Raw genomic sequence first — 19180 nt, 5'->3', positions numbered from 1 at the left:
TGTAAGTCGAGGATTCTCTATATCAAGATCAGAGGACCTAGCACCTTGAGGAACCCTGAGGAAATGTCTCCGACAGGCCCCACCCAATTCATCCAGCGATAAAGTGAGAGCGGGGGGTAGGTGGGGGCAGGGGTGGGGGGAAGCCAAGCACACAGTTGAACTGAAGGGAACCCGTCACTGAGCTGTCCCAGCAAAGGTCGTCCCGATCCGCCTGGTGTCGCTTCCTTAGCCTGGTCTAGTTGACCCTGGTCTCGAAGTCTCCCCACGCAGAGTTAGGATTCAGAGGGGTTTTCAGCAGGAACGTGCTGCAGATTGACTTGGACTGCGAGGGGTTTCCAGTGCTAGGAAGACGCTGGCCTTGGATGGGGAAGAACTGGCTTGGTCTCCACCCTGGCAAAGCTGAACGGGGGTGGCCTTTCGGGCTCCTGTCAGCTGGGACTTCCCCTGAAGCCTGGGCAGAGCAGGTGGCAGCCCCGGCCAGGCAGCCTGGGCACCGATTCCTCTCCTAGGCCGGGGAGACCTGCCGCTTACGATCACTCACGGTTCACTGTTTTCAGTGCTTGTTTTTACTACATTGTAGGTTTGCTGCCCAGGCTATAACAAATACATATTTTTTTAAAAAAAAAGTGTTGTAGTTATCATATTTTAACATGCACAATAGATTTATGGGGAAATCCTTTAAAGTTAATACTAATTTATGTTCCAAAGCTTTGGGGTTTGAGTATTTTTGAGGAGTTAATGTTTGTATCAATCCTGAAGTGCTGCAATTTTGAGAAAAGTGAAAAATAATAGCACTCCTGAGATGCATAATTTATTTAGTTTTGAAAAAACAATATTATCTATAATCAAAAATTGATACAATAAGTTCTCTTTTGGCATAAATGCTATGACTTTTGTAACAATACTGTATTATTACTTATTTTTTTAATGCAGATTTAGAAACTTTTAAGTATTTTGAATATTGAATGGATTTCTAATATGCATACATAGCTTCCTCCTTTTTGCTGCTTTTTCTTTGGGTTATTATAAGTTATACTTATATAATATATAGTACAGGTTACATAGTATATAGGTTACATAATACATGGTTATATTATAAGTTACTATTATCTCTCTCCTCCTTCTCTAACTTGAGAAAAAAGCATTAAAAAGGAGCCAAGGAAGCGGAGGGCAATGAATCCCTGGCTGCACCCGCCATCCTTTTCCATAAGGATTGCCAGCTGAGAGCCACGACCTGCAGAGCAGGCAAGGCTGTTGTCCCAATGGGGACAAGTGTGAGTGATCATTGTTGTCACCAGGACTTTGTGTAGCAAAAGCAACCCGTCCATCTGCATCTTCTCTGAGAGCTGCTGAAGATTGGCTGAGTTCCTAGCGAGGGAGACGGCTGGGCCCCAGAGAAGCTTTGATAGAGGCAAAAGGCAGGCAGGCAGGCAGGCTGCAGATCGGCACAAGGACATCCAACTTTATCCTGGCTCTGGGTAAGGGGAGCCCTTTAATGGAGTTTGGAGGAAAGGCCTGGAGGAGAAACCCCCCCCCCCCCAGATCCTGGAGCCTCCCCTGTACATGCCTATCCAAGTGAGATGCAAGGGGCACATCTGCAACATACAGTGTGCTGATTCACTGGCCAGTTTATTGCATGTTAAGGGTGAGATTTAGTTACTGCCTCAACTGAGATGGGAGTCTAGGCAGGGTTCAGAACAGAGGGCAATGGTAAAATGTAAGACAGTAATTAAAAAATATAATGAAAGCATAATTGTTGCCTTTCCCCCATGAGACAAGGAATGCCTTTGAGAGATATATACATTTTGTTCTAATCAGGAAGAGAAGCCTCCAGCAGGCCAGGCCAGGCCAGGTGGCTCAGGAGAGGGACCAGGAGGATGGGCGGCCCAGGAGGGGTGTCACCTACCGCCAGCGAGGTGGTTGCGCTGCTGCTGCCGCTGCCGTCTTCTCGGCCCCCAGGAGGGTCCTTCACCTGCAGATTCTTCAGTAAGAGGTGCAGGATTTGTACAGCCACCTTGGGGCTGGAAGCCATGGCTGCCCAGAGCTCATTGGCCTGTCTGGGAAATCAGCAACATGAGCGTGAACGTTGCAAATGGGGAGGGGTCTCAGAGGGGGAGATGGAGCCTGCGGGGGCCTACCTGTTGAGGGGTATGGAATAGGATAGGCAGCTCTCTACGACTTCCTCCAGGCGACATGGGATCATCAAGGTTAGAGCCCTCAGCACCACCTTCCGGGTCCAGCAGGAAGCACGGCCCGGCTGCAAGCACGTGTAGACGCCTGCAACCACATCGCTGACCTGCAGCCATGGAAGAAGAAAGGCTGAGCCGCGACACTCGGCTTCCCCGGGCTTGGGGGAGGCTACCTAAGCCATCCCTGCCCTCTTTCCATGGCAGGATTAGTTGAGGATGGGCATCCTTTCACGCTGCAGGGGACACAGCCTCGCCGGGACCCTTCGGGGTCAGTCCTGCAACCTTTGGGTCCTGCCCTACTTCGGACGGTGCCGGGGCATTTGCCACATGCGCACAGAGGATAAAAACGAGTGCCATGAAGATGATAAACAGGACCCAGAACCAGACCCAGTCAAGGCTGCTTCAGCTTCTCCAGGCAGGCCAGCTGAGGAAGGAGCGACCCGCAGACAACACCAGCCTCCCCTTCACTGAGACAGGGGCTGGTAGGCAAACCCTTGAAAGGTTGGCAGGGCTTCTCTTTCCCTCCCTCCCTCTGGCACCCAAGAAGGTCCAGGGAGCCTCCCAGGTTTCTTCCTTCCGCCACCCGTCTTTCCAGGGTAAACTGGTGTTTGCGTCCCATTTTCTTCCAGGCTCTCCCTGAATGCAGCTGCTTAGGTCACAGCCTAGAGGCCCCGGGTTCCAGACACAGAGCGTGGGCGATTCGCCTGCCTGCTTCTTCACCAGCGGCAAAAGGGCTGTTCTGTCAGGGTCACCCAGGAGATTATGCTGCAGGTTAGCAGGTGCCTCGTTTGGCACCCAAAGGCTGTTTGCTGCCACGGCTGCTCTGCCCGTCTGACCCCTTGAAATGTGCCACCAGTGGCCCTGGAGAGCCAGGGCAGGGGAGAGGCGAGGGAGCGGCATAAGGAGGCCTCAGCCATGGGAACTCGGAGAGCGAATTGGGTCAGTCCAGTCTCTCTCCACCCCTGATGCCCCTTTACAGGGCAGGAAAAAAGGGACATTTCCAGGTGAGCTTCTTTCTGGAGGAAACCCCTCACCCTTTCCACCTTCATGGCATGGCTCTGCAGAACTGCACTGAGGACCTCTTCTGCTGCCACCAGTACTTCTGGACCGGACCCTCTCAAGTAGTCCAGAACGGAGAGCAAGAGGTTGGTCAGCTGAACGGAGAAGAGCTGGTCACCGCAATGCTGCAAAGAGGAGCACAAAGTTTGGCAGTTGTCCATCGCCTCCCTTTCCCCAAAAGGACAGGGCCAGAGAGCTCCCAAGCAGTGCTGAGCCCTTCCTTCCTTCCTTCCTTCCTTCCTTCCTTCCTTCCTTCCTTCCTTCCTTCCTCCCTTCCCTTTCCTTTCCTTTCCTTTCCTTTCCTTTCCTTTCCCTCCTTCCTTACTTCAGAGTTTCTTCTGTGGGAGATTCAGGCGGCCAGGCGGGAGAGGATGGGGAACAGCCTGCAGGCCAGGTGAGACTTGGGATGGCTAAAGCCAGCCCTGACAAGATGGAATGGCTTTTACAACTGGTTGCAGCATCCTGCAGTCACGCAGTTGCAATTTGGGGCCATTTCTGCCTATTTCCAGCAAAAGAATGCCCATTGGGGAAGTTGGTTTTGCTTAATGAACATGGTGATTCACTTATGACTGCTGTACAAATTGACATAAAATCGGGCCTGACTGGAATTATGACTGCAATGGGTGGAAATTCTGGTCCCAAGTGCAGTCGTTAAGTCAGGGACTAGTTGTACACCATTTGGGGCTTGGAGTGAGCACTTTGCACCCATTGGAAAGAACCAGGGTACCATCGCTATCTGCCAACTGCCGCCCGGTGCTCGACCAGCAGGGCTGTCCTCTTCCTGGAATTTCACGCTCCTCTTCATCGTCCACTTCCGCTTCTTCTGCTTGCTTGTGCTCAGACCTGGAACAGAAGAGAGCAGTTCTCATTGTTATCACGCATGTCATTCAGGACTGGCCTGTGGGGTCCTTGGTGCTCCCTGAGCGGGCTGTTTCCTCCCAGAACCCCAAAAGATCAGCTGTGGAATCTGCCCCACGGACCCTCTGAGCAGCAGCAGCAGCAGCAGTGGAGAAGCCAGTGGGTCGATGGCTAATATTATAGACCTCACCTTTACGGTGCAGTAAGATCTCATAGAGACAGCTGACTCCTTGCACGGCAAAAGAACTAATGCACGGCACCCGGTCATTGCACAGACCAATCAAAAGGGCCGTCAGGTGGGCCAGCTTGCTAAATTCCCGAGAGAGCTAAGGAAACAATAGGGAGAAGTGGGACTAATTTACTGAAGGGGTTTGCAGATGTTTCTTAGCTAACTTGTGTGCGAGGCCGATTCTTGCTCTTCGTCAGAACAAACCCAGAACCTTCTGAAGCTGCGTCCCACACACCCACCGTGGACCATACCAAAAGTCTTCAAACAAGACTTCTGGGCTGTTGGGTGGGCAGGAGAAAGGTTAAAACGCCACGCCCACAGGCAGGCTTGGAGGGGAAGGGCCAGGCACTTCCCCTTCTCGGTGGCACAACCTGGCAAACATTCCAGCAGGGGCACAACTGGGCGGCAGTGCTGAAAGGGCAACAAGACGTTCCAGCAACAAGAAGATTGTTGTGTGATGTGTTCCACGCAGCACAGAATGCAAAAAGCTCAGTCCACACACGTGAAGCAAGGCAGGCACCAGGTTTTTCGTGTGGATCCAAAGATGCTGCTGGGGCACATCTTTGGGCAGGTCTCTACCCAGCTCCATCCCTGCTTGGCTGCAGCACATGGGAAATCGCCACCTGTGATCATATTTTGTTTCCTCACAAAGGCAGCTGATGGGATGCCTTCAGGCCCCAAGAAACTGGGCAATGAACTGAGCCTGCGCACAGCTCCTCTCGTGAAGTTCTTCCCCAGATACCTGGCTTGGCCGTGCGGCACACAGTCGGTCTGCTTCACAGAGGTGCCAGTCCTCATTTAACATAGGCAGGAAGTATAAACTCACCTTGCCCAAGGCCCCAGTGGGTGGGAGGGAAACGGGTCCAGACTGGCACGGCAGCTGATCTGCCTTCTCTCTCAACACGGGGGCCCTGCTGCTCTTTCAAGGAGCGTCCCCTGCTTATCAGAGGCTGTGCCCGAATGGCCATCGCATTTATTTTATATGGCCGCCTATGATATCATAATTCTAAGGGGCTCTCAAAAATCCACAAATGCCTGTCTAAAACTGAAAGCACCCTAGTCTCCCTAGTCTAGAAGGCTAAAGAAACAGGGGTCCTGTGGATCTCATGGTGGGAGCTGGGGCAGAAAGTCCCGTCAAGGGGTAACATTAAAGGGAGAGGGTCTGGAAGATGCCCACCTATTTAAGTTTGTAGTGTTTTTGTGGAAAAGCAAACACAATCCTTGTGTCTGTGTTCTGTACCATACGAAGGAAAACCCCCAGTCTCTCAAGGAGGGGAAGGTGAGCGGCTCAGATTACGGATACTCACGTCAAGGTGGAAGCGATCAGCTACAAACTTCAAGAGCTTCATTGCTGTCTCCACGGCTCTTTCGCGCACATGATCTAACTTTGACACCATCCATGGTTCTATAAGCTGTCAAAGGAAAGGCAGGCAGGAAAACAAGGCTGCTAATGTGAAGCCTGCAGGGCCAGCTCAAGGAAAGGCGGGCCCTGGCTCAGAGGAACACATTCTGGGGGGGGATGGCAAAATTGAAAAAAAACTTCCCCAAAAACATAAAACCATTCCCATTTTTATTGTTTTATAAATATTTAACGTTTATGATCTTAATGGTTTTAATGCTGTAAACTGCCCAGAGTTGCTTCGAAATGAGATGGGCGGCAAATAAATTTAATAAATAAATAACAAAAAAAAGGGGGGGGGAGTAGCAATGGTCTGTCCACTTGGGAGTTAAATGTAATTTTGCGGTGTAAATAAGGTGAATATATCCAAGGGAAAAAAACTGTCCTGGGCTGAAAACCTTAAGCGTAAAGCTCAAAAACCTGAGGGGGGGGGGGGAAAGGAAGGAAGGAAGCAAGAGGGTGCCTTTTCTGAAATTGCCCAAAGGTGCCAGAGTATGGCGGTGCCTCAGGCCCAGCGTGCCTGGAGCTGGCCCAGGTTGCGCCTTGACTCCACAGAACTGGTAAGGTTACGAGTGCCCCAAATACCCCGGGTCCCTCCAAGGACTCTGGGGCTTATATATCTCAATGAGGCTGTTCCTATGCAGGTATGAAGAATGTCACCAATAGCATTTCACTTCCCTGTGGATTTCTGCAAACAAGGTGTGGTCAAATGCCAGTTCTTTCAAACATTGCAGAAATCCTGAGGTACTAATTAAAAAGTTAAGGGTATTAAGCACTTCGACTGGAATCTGAAAGGGGTTCTGCAAAGGGCAGGGACTCCTTCCCTCCTTCCCAAGCCCTTGCCAGTGGCATCCACTCAGAGTGGACACTGGACTGCCCTGGGGTGCCTGTCTCTGCCTCCACACCTGGCCAGGTGCTTGACACCTGCTCTTTGGACTCGAGGGAAATGCCCGAACCTCCTTTCTGACAGTAAATTGCTGATACAAGAGGGAGGATTTCCTCAGAAGGCCCAAAGAAGACCAGAGGTAAATCTGATCTCACAGATTTTGTAGGCCCAATCCAGTTTTCTCCGGAGCTGCTATTGGTCAGAAAACCCAAAGAAATGCCTCTTTGCAAAGACCTCAGGAGTCATTTGGATCATCGGGTGGGGGCAGCAGTGCCAGCAGGGACAGAGGCAGCAGCAGCCCATAGTCTAGACAGCTTAAAAAGGGACCCATAACTCTCTGCCTGCAGCAGTCGTGCCCAGTGCCTGTGAGACTGGCAGATGGATTGACTGGCATCAGTTTGCGCAGCTGCCCATCCCACTAAAATGACTATCAGAGATGAAAACAATAGTGTCTAAAAATACACATCCAGGCTGACACAGACCAAATGACTCCCAAAGAAAGCTCCCCACTCTTACGCCAGGGATGCTCCGAAGGGGTCCTGACCCCTCCCAGAGGGTCACCCTTCAGGCACCAGCTTCTCTCTCTCTCTCTCTCTCTCTGCCTACCTCCATCATGTGCTTGAGTTCGCTGGGCTGCGGGTTCTCCAGGAGCAGAGCCTGCAGCATCTCCTCGAAGCAGCCGACGGTCTGCTGGTAGAAGGCCTGAGGCACAAGCGGGCCTGTGAGGCTAAGGCCACCACGGGAGGGGGAGCCGCCCCGGGCAGGCAAGCAAGGCAAAGCGTGCGCCTGGATACAACCCAAGGAATCCTCCCGCGCCCTGGAGAGCTCCCTGGGGCAGAACGGCTGCCAGCTGCAGCCCCCTTTTTCCTACACGTGAACGAACCTTTGCTTTCACCCCTCCTTCACCCCTGTCAGGTCAATTCATTTATTCAGCAGAGACCAGGACTTTTTTTGTGAGTGAGATTGCTCCCTAGATGCAGGAAATGAACCGGGCACTGGGGTGTTCAGACTGGGGCCAAACAGCACCCAGCACCCAAGTCGACTTCATGGGCTGCCTCCATGAGTCTCTGGGGAAAGACAGAGGGCACGGATCCTTCCACCCACCCCCCAGTTGCCACCCCCCTCCCCTACAGTACTTAGCCAAAGGCATCTCCATAACATAACCATGTCTTCCCCCTTTTTCCTGCTCCACTGTGCTTTATGAAATACTTCTATGTAAAGTTGGAAAAGAAATTTGGATGCTTATGCATAGACCTGCATCTTGTTAGGCCAGATTACCAAAGCAGAGACATAACTTCTGTGATAACTGTCATCCAGAAATAAAAACCCACTCTGGGAAATAAGGAGGCTTGGATAAGGCAGTCAAAGGATTCACCTTGGTATCCAACGTCTTCTCGTCTATGCAAGACTGTCCTTCCAGGATCTCCATTGGGGCCAAGCAAAAGACACTTTTGAAAGAGGCGTGGAGGAGGCTGGATTTCTTCTCTGGCTCAAGAAGAGGCTTCAGGTGGCTGATGGAACAGAAAACACCTGAGATTTAGCTGCCATGAGAAATGATGAAACACCGGACTTTGCCCAATGGATCATTACGGCATAGCTTTCAACTTCAAAATGAACACAAAGACAAATATGTTTGAATCCTGAGTCTGTAAAGGAGCCACACTCTTCACTCTGGAAACCCGGAAGCCTTCACAGATGAACTTCAAGGGTGGGATTCTACCCTTTTATCCTCAGCATGTTTTGAGAATGCATCAAGCCCCCCAGCAAGGGCTACTCACCAGGAAGGGCTCCCCTCCCAAAAGTCTAAAGGCAGGACAAGGAGAAAGAGCTGCCTCTCGCCCGGATCCAACACTAATTCTCCTCTGCCTTATTTCAGTCACGTCCCTGGTCATGTTCTGTCTACTGCCCCCACTTTCCCAGGCCTATCAGTGGAAAATAATCTGAAGCACTTTGGACCACCACCACCACCCCCGCCAACACTTCAAACTGCACAAGGGTTCATTTAGAAGGCACAGTAGACAGGAGAGCCCCCCCCCTCCTCCTCAATTCATGGCTGATTTACCATTTATTGGGAGGTCATCAATCTTGCACTGCATTTACTCCATTTAATTCATGTCTTATACTTCCATGATTATGAAATAAATGGATCAATTTATAATTTTACTGTTTTTCTTTGGCTTATTGCCAGCTTGTCCATTGTCTATGGAGATGCTCAGCCATCAAGGCTGTGGTTGTCTTGAAAAAGCACCTTTGAGACAGCTTGTCCATTGTTGCCAATTCTGGAGCAATTCAGGATAAAGAACACAAAAATGTTGCTCCTCTCCTCCCCCCACCCCCGGTTTTGACCTCCTAGGTGAGGTGCCATCTAGTCTGCTCAAAAGAAGCCGTCACGTTGTTATGCAGGGCGCTCTTGAATGTACAGAATGGCCGAAGTCATTCCCCACCGTCCCACCCCATGGGAGGTGAGCCCCCTGCTTCGCTACCTGAGTTCTTTAGCGATATACATCGCGTCTTGACGCACCGTGCTGCCCAGGAGGTGGATGGGTTCCCTCTCTATCAGCACCTGCCAGTCGTGGGAGAGACAGGAGGAGAGAGTGAGGGTCAGGCGGAGAGGCCCACTCACCTGGGTGGACTCCAGGGACCTGGAGACAAGCAGGGGACGTGGCCTCACTGGAAACTGAACTGCTCTGAAGAACCACCACTTTGCATTATGGAAGGGCCAAGGTCTTCACCAGGTGGGAGGTGCTCTTCTTCGCCGTCTCCCATCCGGCCACACACCTGTCATCAGTATGCATTTCCTCTCCAGGAGAAAACATACGGGGTGTGTGTGTGTGTCCCAGTTTGCAATCTGACACTCTGCTTTGGTTCTAGGTTGCCTCCGACTGCATACATGCATTCATGTTGCCAACTCCTGATGTTTGTGCTATGCAGTTCAACATGGATTACTTTCAAGATAGATGCATCTTTGAATACCTTCCCGCATTTTTAAAAGCTTTTCTATTACATTAGAAGCTCTGTCATTATTGAAAGCATTGAGGAATTTGGTAGAGAAATAGTTCTGAAATGATGACCCAGCAGGACATGGGTTGTGTAGTCTCTACTGTGTGCCTGCAGAAGTTTTGCCAGCCCACTCCACGCTGGATGTGTATTGGATAATAGCAATGGCACTTAAACTTATATACCAACCCATGGTGCTTTACAATGTTCTGTATTCTGCCCCCAACAATCTGGGTCTCCATTTTACCAACCTCGGAAGGATGGAAGGCTTGGTCAACCTTGAGCCCCATCAGGATCGAACTCCAGGCTGTGGGCAAAGCCGGCCTGCAATCCTGCATTCTAACCAGGGCAAGTCCCAGGATTTCTCAGCACGAAGTCAAGGCAGCCTACTTACTATTAGGCACTCCACGAGGCGTGCTTTCGGGTGCAGCCGTATCACCCCGGCTTTCCCCGTGGCCGCAATGGCTTCGAGGAGCATGAGCACAGCAATCAGGAAGCTCTTCTTCAGATTCAGGTCCTAAAGCCGAGAGCAGAAAATGGCTCAGGCGTCATTGTGGAAAAGCCTGATCAGGGAATCGCAGCAGGCGCACAGAGAAACTCAGCCAAGGCAGAATTTTCCAACTTGGCACCTTCAGAAGCGCGAGTGACTTCCCAGAAATGGTCCTGCTGGCTGGGGGACCCTGGAAGGCCGACCCACATTGCACAAAAAGTGTTGGTATTTTCCTCTTCCTGCGCAGAGGAACCTTGTGGCTCTGAGGAGGTGACTGTGTTGGAGGAGTTGCCCACCCCCCAACTCTGCATGGCTGGGTCATCGGGCTGGCAAGAGGGAGGAGGCGGAGGAAGGAGGAAGAGGAGGAGGAGGAGGAAGAGGTGCTAGGTGTGTGCACTGCTCTTTTAGGCCTGTTTTCCCCACTTTACTTCACTGTTCTGCCCCCCCCCCCCCGAAAGTGGGGATAGCAAATGGACTTTTTCCTCCCGTAGGCACACCAGAACGGGAGGCTTCTGGTGCAGCAGATTGAAATGTCAGCCGTTATAAACAGGAAACTTTACCCAGAATAAGAAAACAGACAAAGCCAAAGCCTAGGAACCACTGTCCTGGCCACCAAACGGCCCCGAGGTGCACCATCACAGCCCCGCCCAGCTCAAGAACCTCTTGCTTGCCCCGGCTGAGCTGGGCCGGGTCCCCCCCACCCCCCGGCGAGGCTCTCTTTCCCCATCGCCTTTTGGGTTAGGAGGAAGGTTTGCCGACCGAAGCGGTTCCCTGGCTCAAAGCCCGAACGTGTGCCCAGTACCGAGGGGTCAATCAGGAAGCAGTCGATGAGCCTGGTGACGATGAGCTCCACTCGCGGGAGGACCTCCTCCTTGATGCCCAGCGCCACTCGGCCATAGCAGAGCAGAAGCGTGTTCCGTTGGCAGAGCTGTGGGGAAGAAGGCCCAGACGTCCATCAGCATCCCTGGGAGGGCAAGGAGCCCCCACCCTCCTTGTCGAGGGCGGTAGCTGCCCTGGCGGCTCTGTGCCCAGAGGGACGGCACGAGCCCCACAGAGGGAACCGAGGACGGGCCCCGGGAGGTGCAGGGAGGGCAGAAGCCTGAGCGCCCCAGGAACGAGCTCATCTTACGAAAACAGGGCTTCTGTACCCACATTTATATCCCCCCAACAAGCGCTGTGAAGCTTTAACGAAAAAGGGGATTAGTGGTGTTTTGAGGATGGACGATGCTCTCTAACATTACCTGGCCAGTTTTGGACACAAAGGTCTCTGTGGTGGAAAGATTCCTGCCGAAACTGTCCAGTGCCTTAAAAACTTCATCCATGTGGCGAGAGGCAGCCAGGCCACAAGCAGCAGAGATGCCCTATGACAGAGGAGGAGGAGGAAAGGGGTGGGGGAAGCGGCAGTTAGGAAGAACTAAGCAGGCGCCCTGCTCCTCTGGGAAGGCTTCAGGCAGGGAAAGGCCCGTGGGATGTCTCCTGAGCGTCTCCTGAGCGACAGGGCAGGCAGGGAGGTGCTGCTCTGCTTCCAGTTTATCAATTCCACTGGAAGCAAGCAGCGTCCGAGGTGAGATCCTGGGGCCTGTCCCAAGCCAGGATAGGGCAACGAACTCGTGAGCCCCTCGCAGTCGTTAGCAGATAGCGCCACAGTGTCCTAAGTTGTCTGATTATACCATGCACTGGAACACCTCCAAAACTGCTAGTTTCTAATGAATTACCCATGGAAGCATGTAAAAAATCACTTTTGTTTTTTTTGCACAGTCTCCCAGGAAATAATTATTCTTAAGAAAATATCTTGTTTGGTAGGACTGGAAGTTCCCCTCTCCCCAGCTCTGCATGGCCCTACATTTTTTTAGGAAAACTTTTATTTATTTATTTGCTTATTTAGTTAGTTAGCTGCTTAATTCACTTTCATGATTCCAGGAAGCTTACAATAAAACAAATACAACACATAAAATACACAATATAAAAATAAAAAGATAGTAGCTGGGCATCATCCATTACAAGACCGCCTCCTACCAAACACCTCCCTTCGACCAGTCCGCTCCCACAGAGAGGGCCTCCTTAGGGTGCCGTCGGCCAGTCAATGCCGGCTGGCGACCCCCAGGGGGAGAGCCTTCTCTGTGGCAGCTCCTGCCCTCTGGAATGATCTACCCCCCGACCTACGTACAACTGCGGACCTGCGCCTTTTTCGCCGAGCCCTGAAAACCCATCTATTTCGTGCGGCCGGCCTGGCGCAGTCTTAATTAGGTTTTAGTATAGGTTTTTATATGGTGTATTTTAGAGCAGGCCTTTATTTATTTAATTTGATTTTAGAATATATATTTATTGTGATTTTTATTATCGCCTGTTCACCGCCCTGAGTCCCGTAAGGGAGATAGGGCGGTATACAAATCTAAATAAACATAAACATAAACATCATCCAACCAAACATTTATTTACTGTTTTGTTTTTTTTAAACCTTTACAAACTGAGTCTTCCATTAGGCCCTGGGCTGGCATAATTTGTGAACTCGCACAAGTAATAGGATTTAAAAATTCTTTTTATATTTCCCTGGAGGGATATGTTTTATTGGTTCCATTCTTTTTAATGACATCAAACTTACATAGTCTTGAACAGTTTATGATTAGGTAGCTTATAAATCAATCAAATCAAATCAAATTAAAAAATATTTCAAGCTAAAAATGACCAGATAAACAAGGAAGGATGGTGTGAAAATACCTATGAGTTTGTGAGATAGGAAATGAATACTGTTTCAAGAGACACAAGACAAAGAGAGAAAGAGAAGGAGAGGGGGGGCTGAGAATAATGGTTATGTAGATTCTATTATTTTAAACAATCCAACAGTCTTTCCAATCTACATGTCTCTGGAGATCCTCAGCCATCCAGTCCTGGTTGTCCCAAAGGTGCTTTTTCAGGAGGCAACTGGACTTCCTTGTTTTTCTTTGAAGACGTTTCGCTTCTCATCCAAGAAGCTTCTTCAGTTCTGACTGGATGGTGGGGAATGCAAAGAATATAAATCCTTTCATTCCTCACCATCCAGACAGAGCGGAAGAAACTTCTTGGATGAGAAGCGAAACATCCTCAAAGAAAAAGCATCTTTGGGACAACCACGACCTGAAAGACTGAGAATCTCCACAGACATTTAGTGATGCCCTTTGGGATAAACACCCTTCGAATGGTGTGGGAGTATGAACGAATTTTCAGGAAAATTGCAGAATATAGGAACCATTTGCGCTTCAGTTTGAGATGCAGACAACGCAGACTCATTCCCAACAACCTGCACCTGTGTTCAACGGTGAAGGGACACAGGGCAGAAAACATCCTGCAGAAAGCACAGCTCCAACTTCTCAGTGAAAGAATAAGACAGACTAATTTTACAATTGAGGTTTTGAAAGAGAGACCAGAACGCAAAATCCAAGAACTGAAATCACTTCTACCAACAGAAGTGTTAGAACAGGTCACAGAATTTACAAAGAAGGCACAACTAGCACAACACAACAAGAGCAAAGAAAGACAAAAAGGCAAATTTTCTACCCTACAGCTTAGACAAAAAAAAACACACAAAACAGAAGAACCAACCCAGATGGACAATGACATGTCTCAGAAAACTGACCAGTGGGTGAGAAATACCCAAACAGAAAATATTGTTTTAGCCAAAGGACTGAATTTTGCAGCAACACCAGAACAGCTACCAATTGTAGATCTCCTCACAGTTGCAGAGCCAGCCATTGGGAACAATAAATCGGCAGAACCAGAGGCGGAACAATTAAGGATGGTGTCAAAACACCCCCTCCCAACTTACAATTCAGGAAAGAAATTGAATTGAACTGAAGAAACCCAAACATCATCATCCTGCCAGCTGGTAAAGGAAGACGCACAACCATCCGGAACACAGATGACCACAAGGCCACGGTGAACACTCTTCTGCCACGTGCCAGGCTCCGAAGAGAGATCCCACCACCAGCAGCTACAAGAAAAAGGTCATTGATTTCTTGCAACAACAATGCCATCGACAAGCTACGATACTACACTCTTTACCCCGGGGAAGCCACGCCGTGCATATATGGATTCCCCAAAATCCACAAAGAGGAAACTCCACTCAGACCAGTGATGAGCAGCAGCAGCTCTGTCACCTCCTACAACATTGCAAAACATCTAACCGCCTTATTAGCTCCTCTAGTGGGCAACACCCATCACATCAACGATTCACAGGACTTCGCCAGCAAGGATTGGAAACTAAAACTGGACCCGGATGAGACCACGGCTTCCTGTGATGTGACTTCCCTCTTCACCTGCATTCCAACAACTGAAAATGTCACAGTAGTGAAGAAACGACTGCTACAAGACAGGTGACCTCAGGTGACACAACCCACCTCAGTCCAGACGATGCTGGACCTATGCCTGACCATTACCTATTTTAAATACAATGAAGGTTTCTACAGACAAAAACACGGTTGCACCATGCGCTCACCTGTGTCCCATGTCTACATGGAAGAGGTAGAAACCAGAGCCCTGAACTCCTTCTCAGGAACTCCACCCACTCACGGGTACGGGTAATGTGGACGAGATAGTTGGGTCAAGATGAAAACACAGGAATTGGAAGCATTCACCAAACATCAACTCTGTGGACAGATATGTCAAATTCACACCGGAAGATGTTAAGGAAAATAGTCTAGCCTTCCTGGGCTGTGCAGTACACATTAAGGAAGACAGAAGCCTTAACATTGAAGTTCACAGAAAACACCCCCCCATATACAGTAGATTAATATTTACATTTTGATTCCCACCACCCACTGGAGCACAAAATGGGAGTTACCAGACCCCTACACCACCGAGCTGAAGGCCTGCCTACCAGCAAACATGGGAAAGAAAAAGAACACGTCAAGGAGGCCCTCAGAACTTGTGGCTATCCCAAGTGGGCCTTCATCAAATCCCTCAAAAGACCCAGCAGGAGCTCCTCCATAATAGGCAAAGAAGAGAACAATAAACAAAGCAACATAGTCATTCCATACATTGCAGGAATATCAGAAAAGTTCATGAGGATCTTCGGCCAACACAATATACATGCACACTTCAGACCCAAGAATACACTAGGGCAGAAGCTTGTCCACCCCAAGGATCAAACACCAGACACAAACTGAGCAACGTGGTATATGCAGTACAATGCAGTGAGCCATGTGCAGATCTATACATTGGGGAAACAAAACAACCACTTCATAAACGCAGGCACAACATAGGAGGACAAACCCATCCAGCAGCCCATTTAAAAGACAAAGGCCACCTTTGTAGAAGACAGCAAAGTCCACATGCTGGACAGAGAGGACTGCCAATTTTCAGTGATAGGAATAAATGAAAGGTCTTCAAAATTTAAAATTGTAAGAGGAATTAATTGTAAGAGGAATTAGCTGTAAGAGGAAATAGCTAGCTTAAAGGTAAAACAAAACTAACTGAATAACAGGAAAACTAAAACTAACTGAATAATGGAAAATAACCTATTGTTCTAAAAATCCATAAAATAACTAAGAACTTGAAAACAAGTTAAAAGAGCATGCTCAATAGACTATTTAATATTATCTGACACACCTTGCATATATTGTCTACTCATTTAAATGCACAGGTAATGTATGATTTAGTATGTTTGGGGAGGGTAGCAGAAATATGTAGAAGGTGGTGGGAGAGAATGTAACCTCATAGTACCTCAGACGATGGGGAATGAGGAGGGATGGGCGACCGGAATGCATAAAGATGTTGATTTGATTTGATTTCATCTGTGAAGAAAACCAAGACTTGATGGCTTCTCTCCCCGCTTATTGCAATAAACGAAACAAGAGGCCCTCACTGTGTCTTGGCTGGTTATTGGTCAGGAGACTTTGCCTCTGGTTGTGAAGGAAAGAGGCCAGGAGCATATAACATCAGTGAAATAAATTTAAATACAAATCTAAGGACTTTTTTGTCTGGAGTAAACAGCAAACAGTGACTTTGATTTTAGAAAGTTACAAATGGACTAAGGATCCAGATAAATTTGAAATAATACTTTGGAATTTATTACAAAGAAGCCTTCCTGTGGGAAAATGCTTTTGTTTTGAATTCTTTAAAAAATAATCTGACTTTACTGTAGGATATTTTTGAACAATGGACTCAGAAATTAATTTTAAGAATGTCTGCTTAAATAGACAGATTGAGGTTAAAAGGGGTATGGAAGAGGAGCAAGTACAGTACTACCCCTTTTTCCTCTACTTCTGGAATTATCTGCGTCTATCTGCAACTTTGAAATTCTTCACCAACTCTGAAATGCATGGAAATTTTAAAAAGACGGCCATCTATCCTAGCAGCGCGGTCTTGCTGGGAAGCTCCTGCCCCCCCCCGAGGGAGCCCCCCCTGCACCGCCTCCCTCCTCAGCCTCGGCTTTCTCCTCCAGAGTCCCTTCTGCCAGGACCTGCTGAGCTGTTTTGCTTCTCTCCAGCTAGAGGCAGAAGGAGACCGAGGGTGGCAATTTGCCTACACATCAGGTAGCCGCCCTCTCACCTTTGCCTCGGGGGCTCCTCGCTGGCACATGGCCAGGAGGGTGAAGAGCTGGACCTGGATTAGCTGAGGGTCATCTGAGGCACGCAGGATGGCTCCGCAGTACTGATACAGGAAGATCTGCATAAGGAAGAAATAGCTGTAGCTCTCCAGCTCCACGGGGAAAGCTGGAACAAACTTCACTCTCTGTGTGTGTGTGTGTGTGCGCACACCCCTCCCCCAATATTATTGCAAATTCTGTCTGTGCTGTCATCTTCATTTTTCTGTGAAATAATAAGGGCTCCTACTTCAACACCTCCAGCTATTCCACACAAGCTATTGCTCCTGTGCCCAATAGGTTCCAGGGGCTCTCAGAGGACCAAGGCAGAGGAGGATTTCCCTTGACAACCCCCCCCCCACACACACACCGTTGTTCTTGGCACTTTCCCCCTTTTCTTTTGCATAGCCCCATCGCATTGCTCTTTCCTGCCCGCTTGTGGCTGTGCCGTATATGGTTAGGGAATTGTATTTTCTAACCTCCCCTGGGAATCTTTTATCCCAGGGATGAGGAACACAGTTGAGTGATGTAGCACTTGAGCCAGTCCTTCAGTTTGTGGCTTGGAGATGTTAGTTCAACCAGACTTACATTCAGATAATGGCAGCATAGCTAAGCCCACATTTTGACACTTTCTCTGCTAGAACCCCATGGAAGTCCTTATCACGTCAACCTACACAATCTCTGCCAACTTTCCCTGGTCAAATAATATCAGCAATATCAGGCTGGTTTGCTATGACTTCTTCCTCCTGATCTCATTCTGGCTCCTGCCAAAGAAGCATCCTTTCTTACCTGCTGACGGACTTCCAGCTTAATATAAGAGCGGAGATTTGAAGAAGAGGGCGGTGAAGTCGCTCTGAGGGCTCCCATGAGGGGTAGAGAGAGCCAAGCCGGTACAGAGGCCGGCCTCTAGCCCTGGGTTGGCAGGAGGGTGGCTGAGCGATAGGAAAAGGAGGGGACCCTCCTCAAGGGAGCCAAGAGGCTGGAATTGGGGCAGATCCATACTTCTGGGAGCTCTGGGTGGGTCAGTACATTGGGGTGGTGACGGGCATGGGATGGCATGGGATGATTTGATGGGAGACACAGCCCAGTCCAGTTTAACTGCTCCCGGGCCCTCTGAGCTCATCAGGCCAAGAGGTTGACTGCAGGTTGACAAAAGGACCATAAAGAGCACCAGAAAAGGATCTGGCTGCCTTGGTGGATCATTAGGGGAACGTGAGCCAACAGGGTCCAGCAGCTGCAAGAAAAAGAAACACCATCCTGGGGAGCATGAATTCAAGGACCGAGTGGAGCAGTCAGGGCAAGAAACAATGGGTTTAAATGGCAAAGAAGCCAGTTTTGGTGGGTCATGAGAAAGAACTGCTGAACAGAAGCCCTCCACCAGAGAATAGTCGGAGGCGGTTCAAGTCCTCTTCCCTGGACAAAGAAGTTGCACGGTCCCTCTTGGGGGCTGCAAGAGGCTGGCTAGGTGACCGAAAGCACCCCCGGACCCCCGTTCTGTGGTTTTAGGACAGAAGACAAAGAGATCTCCCCGCTCACCCGCTCAGGGCTTTGGGTGCTGCATTTCTGGTCCACTTTCCTCAGTGCTTGATTGAGCTCCTCAAAGCAAACTTTGTCGGTGACGTCAATTAAAAGTCGCTCTGCGAACTGTCGGCGGGACATGGAAGAAGCGGAGGGAGGGACATTCAGCTCAGCAGCCGAAGAGAAAGAGGGCAGCATTTCCAGAGAGGCAGAGACACTTCCTGGAAGCCGGCACCCAAGGCCCCCTTTCTCATTGCACTTTTCCTCCTCCTCCTCCTCCTCCTCCTCCTCCTCCTCCAAGGCACTGCAGTTGCCTGACCTGCTAAGGCTACAGAGTGGGACGGAGTGATACAATAAAATAATGTTTTTTCCTTTGCTTTGATGCACTATTGCCAAAGCACGTTTTGTTACAATCTAGCCTCCTCCCCCCCCTCCACTGCTCCAAGCTATTTTCCTGCCTTCCCTCCTCATGCCTTTCATAGGTTTCGTAAGTACCTAACACGATGTTAGTTGACCACAAGAAGCTAAAGCGGGAAGCAAGCATCTGACCAACACCGGTCACTGGGATAAATGCTTGTGCAAGTGGAGGAGCTTTGAAAGAGGGGGCTCATTTTATGAAGAGAGCACCAAGATGTGGCACGTGCCTTCTCTGCCATGCCCCCCCCGCCCCCTTACGGAACATCCTTCCCCCTGAAGTTGGATCAGCTCCACCCCTCCTGACGCTCCAGAAGGCCCTGGAGACCCTGCCGGGGTCTCCAGGGCCTTCAGGATATGGGTCTGAGTGGACAAAATAGGACCAGCAGCAATAGCCGCGAGGGAGCTGCTTTCAGCATTGCCACTGGAACGAGGCTGGACTAGGACTTTTTACTCCAGAGGAAGGGAGGGAAGCGCCAAGAGGCATCCTGACCCTGTGGGAACCAGGTCACACCCTAAGATCCATTTGCTGGGTTTTTCCTCTTTTTCTTACTATCTTTGGGTTCAGCCAGAGAATTTAGG

At 49.7% G+C, this 19180-nt stretch overlaps 1 protein-coding gene across 1 annotated transcript in view; it reads right to left on the bottom strand.

Annotated features, from left to right (window-relative positions):
• Positions 1–19180, bottom strand: part of LOC107292491 (maestro heat-like repeat family member 5) — a 44938-nt gene that overhangs the window by 16774 nt on the left and 8984 nt on the right. Inside the window, exons 7-20 of the mRNA XM_029285166.1 lie at positions 18203–18310; positions 16633–16749; positions 11349–11468; positions 10910–11035; positions 10012–10134; positions 9104–9183; positions 7996–8131; positions 7227–7322; positions 5643–5747; positions 4297–4432; positions 3976–4091; positions 3224–3373; positions 2139–2296; positions 1907–2057 (exon numbers count right to left, since the gene is read on the bottom strand). Of these exons, the coding sequence (XP_029140999.1) occupies positions 1907–2057; positions 2139–2296; positions 3224–3373; positions 3976–4091; positions 4297–4432; positions 5643–5747; positions 7227–7322; positions 7996–8131; positions 9104–9183; positions 10012–10134; positions 10910–11035; positions 11349–11468; positions 16633–16749; positions 18203–18310 (1722 nt within the window). The remainder of the gene's footprint in view (positions 1–1906; positions 2058–2138; positions 2297–3223; positions 3374–3975; positions 4092–4296; positions 4433–5642; positions 5748–7226; positions 7323–7995; positions 8132–9103; positions 9184–10011; positions 10135–10909; positions 11036–11348; positions 11469–16632; positions 16750–18202; positions 18311–19180) is intronic.

Source organism: Protobothrops mucrosquamatus, unplaced genomic scaffold, assembly GCF_001527695.2.
Source record: "Protobothrops mucrosquamatus isolate PMUCROS unplaced genomic scaffold, P.Mucros_1.0 scaffold1360, whole genome shotgun sequence".
Lineage (NCBI taxonomy): Eukaryota > Metazoa > Chordata > Lepidosauria > Squamata > Viperidae > Protobothrops > Protobothrops mucrosquamatus.
The sequence above is the reverse complement of the archived record's forward strand: the minus strand, read 5'-3'. Positions and strand labels throughout refer to the sequence as shown.